Consider the following 8,890-nt stretch of genomic DNA (forward strand, 5'->3'; position numbering starts at 1 on the left):
AGAGCAGTCGGTGCTCTTAACCACTGAGCCATCTCTCCAGCTCGAAGCCTCACTTTTTTAAGGACTGGCACTTCCCGGGGTAGGCAGTGTGTTCTCAGCTCAGATGGAGACAGGATGGGAAGAGTACACATAAAGGAGAGATGGGGTGGGAGTGATGGATCAGCAGTGACAGACTGGCCAACCAGGAAGGAAGGAAGCATGTCTAGCCCTCTTCCCATGGGGGTTGTCCCTGGCAAGCTGTAACCTCCAGGTCCCACATACTGTGCCATTGTGCACCTGTCGCAGGAGGGAACTCAGCCAAAGGGAAGGCTGGTATTGCATCAGCGTTAAGCCTTGAGATCAAATGTTGGGGTGGCAATGGGGAGGTCTAGGTTCCTGATGTCACTGGCTCGATCAGCCAAGGAGGGAGGCTGTTCCATGAAGCAGTGCGAAGGTGGGGTAAGCCCCAGGAAGGAAGCAGAGAAGCTGGAAGGCTGGGAGACACCCCAGCCACATACAGGTGGCCCAGTGGGGGCTTGAGCCTGCCGGCAGAGCTGGCATCAGGCTGAGTGGGGCTCCTGGATTCCCTGCACAGAGCAGCACCTGCTCACCATGCTGCCTCTCCTTGCCCTGTTTCTCCTGACCGGGCCGTCAGTGTGCACTACAGTGGAAGACAGAGAGGAAGTGGCTTTCGGCGCAGAAGCAGAGCCCTGGGTGACCATAAACCTGAAGGTACCTTTCTAAGATGATGAGCCACCATGGAGGGCTGGGAGATTCCTTCTGAGGCTGCCAGGATAGCAGAGTGTACTCTCCTAAGCTCTTTAATGGCAAGACAGACTGGTCAACCCTGATGGATGGGGAGGGTCTAGCCTTGATCTCTCCAACCACCAGAGGAGCATTTGGCTTGCACACCTGAGAGCAACAATATGTGCTATATGTATGGAAGCACTTAGTTAACATCTACTGTGTTCCTGGTACTGTCCTGACTGCCTTATGAAAAGTAACCCATTTCAACCTTATTGGGAAAATGTTATCCCATTTTACAGATAAGAAAACTGAGGTACAGAGAGGTTACATAGCTTGTTTAAGGTGTATTGTATTGCCTCAAAAGCACAGCTTCCACTTTAGTTAGGTTCTGATTCTATGTACCTTTGAATTGGAGATTTTTCCAGAATTTCTTTCTCAAGTGACTAACTGGAATAGGATTGCTATTTTGCTTCATGCAAGGAACTGCTTTTGCCTCCTAACAAACACTGGTGTTTGACAATGGTGGCATCTACCACCCTCCTGCATACTGTTACTGGGAAGAAATATATATATATTTTTAGGAATTATTTATTTTATGTATATGAGTACACGGTAGCTGTCTTCAGACACACCAGAAGATCCCATTACATGTGCTTGTGAGCCACCATGTAGTTGCTGAAAATTGAACTCAGGGCCTCTGGAAGAGCAGTCAGTGCTCTTAACCACTGAGTCTTATTACCAGTCTGGGAAGAAATCTTAAACGTTGGAGCCCCTACTCTGAGATCCAATATGACCTAGGTGAAGACTGACCTTGGAGCTCCCAGTCCCTCCTCAGGGAACCACAAGAAGAGACTGGCAGTCAGAAAAGCTTGCACGGGAGGTTAACTGGAGCCTGTCTCCCACAGTCCTAGGATGATGGAAAGGACACCCACCTGATTTTGATGTATGGTGCTTAGCCAGCTGAGGTCCCTGGAAGTTCTTAGAACTGGGACGTTAGGGATGCAGCTCACTTGGTATAGGGCTCATGTAGCATACACGAAGCCCTGGGTCCAATCCCCAACACCACATAAAACTGCATGATGGTGCATGCCTGGAGTCCCAGCACTCGGGAGGTAGAGGCAGGAAGTTCAGAAGTTCAGGGTCATTCTTAGCTGCATAGGGAGTTCAAAGCCAGTCTAGGGAGGGGAGGAGCAGTAAAAATGGAACCCCAGGAAGAACCACTCACAGACAGCCCTGCTGAGGATGGGGAGGGCCCTCTCTAGGCTGACCGGGGAAAAGGGGGGACCTGGGTTTAAGTCTCAGCTCGTCCACTGACCCCTGCTACTCTCGACCTCGGTCTTCTTGCCTGAAAGATGGAGAGAGAGGGGAAATGAGCCCTACCTAGTTCATTCTGGAGCTATGACACATTTTTTCTTTTTTTGGTTTGGAGACAGTGACAGACATGCAAAGTGTGAAAAGTCCTGTTGGATGATAGAGAGCACTGGGCATGGTCACATGGAAGTGTCATCAACTTCACATGTGCTGGCATTGGCAGCTCCGGTTTCCCCTGGAGGAGTGAATCTCAGACTTGCTCTTCCTCTCTCCTTTAGTGTCCCTTCGTCTCCTAAGACAGGAGGCTTGTACTAGGAGAGGAGAGGCTAGGCTAGAAAACCAGAAGTACGGACAGACTCTGAGGGTTGCTAACTGTCACTACAAATGGGACATTCTGATGGCTCCCAGTTCCCAGGGTGCCCTGTCTGCAGTCCCCCGCCCCACCTCCCGCCGGGCCTCCTGGGTAAACTAGAATGGTCCTCCTAATGCCTCCCCTCCTGCTAGCAGAAACCTAGTGGATAGAAGTCTGATCTACTTCCTTCATAAAGGGCCACTCTTCCTGTGCACTTGAAGGCTGCCCTTTGTTAAGGCAAAGTGGTTTTCATGAGCCATCCGAAGATGGGCCTCAATCTCCAAAGAGACTTTTCTCTGGTTTCTCTCTAGGCTGGATGACTCCAGCTGTCGACAGCTGCCCCAGCCACTGACGTCTTAGGGAGGAGACAGATTGGGAGACTGAATTAGGTCAAGACTTAGAAAACAGACTCTCCCTATCATGAAAACAGGGTGCCATCAACCCCAGACAGCACATGGGCCTTCCATGACATACAGCTGGTGTCCTGAGATCCTGGCTGGGCCCTAAGGAGAGTCCCTGATCTGTCCCCAGCTCCCAGACTCACTCGAGGCTATGGCATGCCTTCAGCTTTGTTGGAAAAGGTGATTCCCGCCTGTCTCAGTTCGGAGATGAACCCTCAGAGACTTAAGGTCAAAGAGGGAGAAGCCTTTGGCCAAAGTTGCAGAGGAGTGGGAGAGAGAGAAGTGGGTCTACAGCTGTGGGGGAGGGTAGTGCTAGTTGGGTAGCTGAAGGATTAAAATGGCTTTTCCAAGGGCAATAGCTCCTCCCAGGATGCCCAGCTCTGGGGAGGTTAAATCTGGGAGGATGGGGGAGAGAATAAAACAGCCATTATTAGCTCTGGTAGGTTTACCATAGGAAGTGGCAGCCAGATTCTGATCCTTGTTGACATTTCTCAAGATGGAAACGACCATTCCTCAAGACCTTTCAGTCCTGCTTCAGCTTCTCCTGTGTTACCCTAATTAAGGGCAACCTTAGTTTCCATGTATGTAAACCAGACAGGGGATCGCATGCTCTCCCTTTTAGACAGTCTTACTGTATATCCCTAGCTGGCCTGGAGCTATATGTACATTAGTCTAACATCCTGTTTGTGGTAATTCTCCTGCCTCCATTTTGTGTGTATGGTATATTAGTGATTGTAGTAATGTTTTGGCTGTGTGGCTGAGACTGACTGTGTGTAGGGTGTGAGGTGTGTGTGTGTGTGTGTATTAGTGATGGTGTTAATCTTTTGGCTATGTAGATGAGACTGTGTGTGGGGTGTGGTGTGGGGTGTCTGTGTATTAGTGATGGTGTTAATGTTTTGGCTGTGTGGCATTGTACTCACAATGCTCTGGCCTCAGCCACCCAGGTGCTGGGGTTACAACCACATGCCACCATGCCCAACTCCATAGTCTAATAATAGTTAATACTGAAATTTTGACCAGAGTGTGCTTGAGAGCCTGCCCTTTGATCTAGATGTCTCAGATTCAAGTTCTGACCCCATTTATCAGTTATGCTATTTCTGGACATATTTCACCTCTACATACTTGTATGCCTTCACCTGTTAAACGGTGACAGTGATAGTATTGAGCACTATTTTCATGAGGATTGCCTGAAAACTAATGTTACTAAATTAAAGTCCTTAGTGCAGTGCCAGGAACACAGTATGTGAAGTTTTACATCATCATTAGTACAATGTGCTATTTGGGGTAAAACATGAAAAAGAGCCCGGCGCCAGGCTGGCTGTTGAGATGGTTATTCCCCCCCCACCCCCGGCCTTTCATCACACACTCTAAGGCTAACTCTGCTTCTCCAGGGAATCCCCGTCCCCAGCATTGAACTGCAGCTTCAGGAGCTGAAGAGAAGCAGGACTCGCCAGTTCTATGGTCTGATGGGGAAGCGGGTGGAAGGTGAGTAACAAAGGCTGTGGGCGTGGCTCAGAGTGGCTTCTGCAATACCCAGTAGAGGGTGCCCATGGGATAGTGAAGTACACTGTCTATCAGTCATCAATCAAGCAGGGTGCTCTAGGGAGTGCCATTGGCAATACCCTTGTTGGACACCAGCGAGACAGGAGAGTGCTCTGAGGCTGGACAGCAGCACTTGCTCTGTCCATTTGGAGCACACTGGCTGCATCCATCAAAGGTGGAAATGTATGCACCTTTTGCCCAATAGTTTCACATCAGGAAATCTCAAGTGTGTGCGAGAATGTCACGTGAGCCTTAAGATGTTTGCACCATGGCATTCGTTGCCAAGTTGATCAGAGCAGCAAAACCTAAGACCACTAGTGGGGGGAAGGTCAAATAGAGAGCCTAAATGGGACATAGTGGTACATGACAGTAGTCCTAACACTTGGGAGGTAGACACAAGGATGATACGAAGTTCAAGGTCATTCTTGGCTACACAGTGAGTTTGAGGGCTAGATGAGATCCTGCCTTTAGAAAGAAGGATCAGGGAGATGGTTCAACTCAAGCATGTGATGCTGAATTTAGCACCCAACACCCACACGAGGAGCTAGGTAGTAGACCTGTAATTCCAGCACCGGGAAGTAAAGGCTGCACGGTATTTGGGTTTGGTGGTCAACCAGTCAAACCAAATTGGTGAACTTCAGGCTCAGTGAGAGGCCCTGCCTCAAAAACCAAAGTGGACAGTGATTCAGGAAGACAATCAGTGTTCACCTCTGGCTTCCATCCACACACATACACACACTCCTACAGACATATACACACATACACACACTCCTACAGACATATACACACATACACACACTCAGACAGACATATACACACATACACACACTCATACAGACATATACACACATACACACACCACACACACATACACACACTCCTACAGACATATATACATATATGCTATACCACACACACATACACCACATACACACACATAAATACACACATATCACACACCACACACACATACACACACTCATACAGACATATACACACATGTGCTACATCACACACACATACACACACTCATACAGACATATACACACATATACTACATCACACACACATACTCACACAGACATACATACACAAGCCACACTACACACACACAGATAACATACCACACACCATGCACACATACTATGCACATATACCACATACACATGCACACATATATACACCACACACTACACATAACACACACATACACCACACACACACATAAATACATAAATACACACCACACACACATACACACACATATATACTCACACATACATACATACACACACAAGCCACACCACACACACACACACACACACACATTTTGAAAACAAAACAAAACCTTGCAACCACACATAATGAGACATTGAAAAAGATGAAGGCATAGATCTCAGTTGTAAGGAGGTGTGCCTGCCATTTATAAGGCTATAGGTTGAGTCTCTAGCACCAGGCAAAACAAACAAAGTGCTTAAGCAAGCTGAGGATGACACCTGCCAGTAATCTTTAGCAGACAGAGCAGGAAGCTCCCTACAAGTTCCAGCCCAGCCTACATGGTGAGACCTTGTCTCAAAAACCTTGTTTTTTTTTCCTATTTCCCTTGAGCACAGCAGAACCTCACTGTGGTCAGATCTCTTGGGCATCAACAAGGCTCTGATAGTAAGTGCTTTTCCCAAGGATGTTGCCCCATATGTGTGCCAGGCCGCAGTGATGCCAATCTGCACAGGCTCCATGGTCTCCTCTGGGCATATTTCCACTTGTTACGCAAGGACAATGCCATGGCTAGAGTCCCCAACAAGAACCCTCACACCTCTCACCTCTCTACCCCAGGAAAGTAAGGCAAGCTTCAGCCCCTTCTCCTTCTCCCAGGAATGCACCCAATCCAGTCAACGGAGAGAATGGGTGAGTGCTGCCCTTGTCTGCCCTCCGCATGCTCCCTGGGCTGGGGCCCACTCTGCTGGCCATTGACAACCCTGGACTAAACAGTGACCTCCGGCTGGGGCATGCCTGGCCAGCACTGCTCTACCATTGGAGGGCTGCTGTGACCTGACCAAAAGGCTGGGCTTTCTGGTTATTCCCCAAAGGGTGGGATGTGCATGCTTAGGGACTGCCTGCAGGGGTAGGAGCTGGGGCCAGAGCTAAGAAAATGGATCAACCAGGAAGATAAGAGAGCTCAGAGATTCAGCCCTTGGCCCCCTGAGGATGTAAGAACTTCAAACCCAGGTAGGCTTTATTCTGCTGAAGCCCTTCTTCAGAAAGGGAATCACAAAGGCAGGTTGGGTGTGGTAGCTCACACCTTTTAATCCCAGCCCTGTGGAGGCTGAGGCAGAGGGACTACCTGTGGCTATCCTGGACTACAAAGCAAGTACCTGTCTCAAATGAAACAACACAGAAAAGCGTCAACCTCTTCCTACAACTCCTGAGCGCTGTGTGAATCAGGTCTAGCCCCATCATGCCCTTTGGGGCCGGCCGTTACTGATTTCACTGCCCTATCCCTAGCAGCTAGATTGGGACTGCCTACCCTGAGCAGACAGCTTGTCTCCATGGACCGGGAATGATGCTGTTCTTGGCACACTGTAGTGCAGTCCTGTTGTGTCACATGACTGTCGTTCCCAGCCTGGAAACTCTCCACAGGAAGACCAGGCTTGGGTCACTCTGCATCCTTAATATGCAGCCTAGTTTCTGTATATGGAAATATTGGTGAAAGGTCTAGCAAGAGGACAGTCCCTGAGTAAAGCCGTAGAAGAATGAAGGGATCTAGGGCATCTCCTCATGTCCTGTGATGAGAACAGCTGCATTTGCAAGGTCCCACCTTACTCTTCTGGTCCCTCCCCCATGGCAGCTTTTTGTTACCGTTCTTCTTCACCTCTTCTTTCTCCTTCACCAGGGTATCAGCTGGGACGTATAGTGCAGGACCTCCTTGGCACGAGAGGTTTGTCCATAGAAGGTAGGCATGGACATCTAGAGGGTGGCAAGGGCATCATGGGAAAACAGCTGGGTGTCCTACTGCCATCAGATAAGAGGCTCTTATAGTGTTCTGTCCAGCAGAAGGGGCCATGGGGGGGGGGGTGTGAGCTCAGGGTCAGGGAGGGAAAGAGGTTCCTGATGATCTTTTGATTTGTGTATGTTTGTATGTTTACATGTTTATATGCTGCAGTATGTGTGTGGAAGTCAAGAGTTGTTTTTCTTCTTTCCCATGTACCAGAGACCCAACTCAGGTGGCCAGACATGGTGGCTGGTGCCTTTACAGGCTGAGCCATCTTGCCAGCCCCGATGATCTTGAAGTTGAACCTTCCCTAGCCCATGCCCTCTAGGTTCAGTGGAGCCACAGAATAAGATGTTCTGCAGACATTTTCTATCTTTGTCAGCAAAGTCCTAGTTGTTGATCCCTGGGCCAGGAATTTAGTCTTAAAGAGATTCTTAGGCTTCACCAACTATCATTAACTAAGCAGCTCCATGGGAGAGGTGATACCCTAAGCGACTAACACCCTCCACCCCAGCGCACATACACACATACAAGCAGGTGTTACTCCCTCAAGTGCTTCCTAAAGCCAGGCATGAAAATAAATGATTCCGGCTTGGGGAGGAGCACAGAGCCAGTGAATCAGAGCTAGAAGGGCAGTGGATGCCAACAATGAGCAGAAGCAGGTCACGCTGAGCCACGCTGTTTCCGTTGTGCGGACTTCTGACCCTCCCTGTCTCTCCTGATAAAACACTGCCTTTTGGAAGAAAGACAGCAATAAATTGTTTTCTTGAGACTTTTTCAAGTCATCTGAGTCTTTCAGAGGTCCTCTGGAACTCACCCCAATTACTAACTTGAGATGAATATTCTACATGCTCAGGGTGAACTGGTTGCTTAGAGACATCATTTTCCAGGGATTGAAAGTAATTTGCCCTACGCCACACAGTGAGCTAGTAACAAAAGCAGTTTCCTGGTCAGTGATAGCTCCATTGTCCCCAGGACATGGCTTTAGATTACCAGTCCCCTCTCCATGGACGGTGACTGAGGGCTGGCTGGAGATGCGGCAGGTGAACCTATAATTTCACTGCTTTAGGAACCTGCAGACAGGAGACAAGTCAACAAAGTGCAAGGCCCGGAGCAGTGGCCAGAGAAAGCCTCCAGAGTCAAGAGGAAGATCAGACTCCCCTAACCACCAGCAACATATAGCACTCTTCCTTGGCAGAAGAGGATGGGGCCAGAGTTCAGAGAGCCTCAAGGGACACCTTCCAAATGATACCACGCCCATCTCTCCCCTGATCACAGCTGACGAGCCTCAGTCAACAGTCCTGTGTCTTCTGTCCTCAACTCGGGTATTTCCTGCCAGGTGTGCACCAAACTGCATTTCTTCCAGGACTCTTGGCATCTGGTAGCTATGACACACAAAGCACTGTTGCCTCCTTACAAGCTGACCCAGCTCTCCCTTGTATCTCTCCTTACGGCAAAGCTTTACACCCTGTATCCCATGCCTAACATACAGTAGGGCTCAATAAACGAGTTAGCAGTCATAGGTAGTTCCCTCAGCCATGTAGGGTAGAGGGCGGGATGTCAGAATAG

General features: G+C 49.1%; 1 protein-coding gene across 1 annotated transcript; it reads left to right on the forward strand.

Annotated features, from left to right (window-relative positions):
* Positions 1–591: 591 nt before the first annotated feature.
* Positions 592–8,597, forward strand: Tac4 (tachykinin precursor 4). Its single transcript, XM_031352145.1, has 5 exons — positions 592–711; positions 4,182–4,275; positions 6,205–6,237; positions 7,223–7,282; positions 8,391–8,597. The coding sequence occupies exons 1-5, from the start codon at positions 592–594 to the stop codon at positions 8,501–8,503; spliced, it is 420 nt and encodes a 139-aa protein (XP_031208005.1). The 3' UTR covers positions 8,504–8,597.
* The last annotated feature ends 293 nt before the right edge of the window (positions 8,598–8,890 follow it).

Source organism: Mastomys coucha, unplaced genomic scaffold (assembly GCF_008632895.1).
Source record: "Mastomys coucha isolate ucsf_1 unplaced genomic scaffold, UCSF_Mcou_1 pScaffold5, whole genome shotgun sequence".
Classification (NCBI taxonomy): domain Eukaryota; kingdom Metazoa; phylum Chordata; class Mammalia; order Rodentia; family Muridae; genus Mastomys; species Mastomys coucha.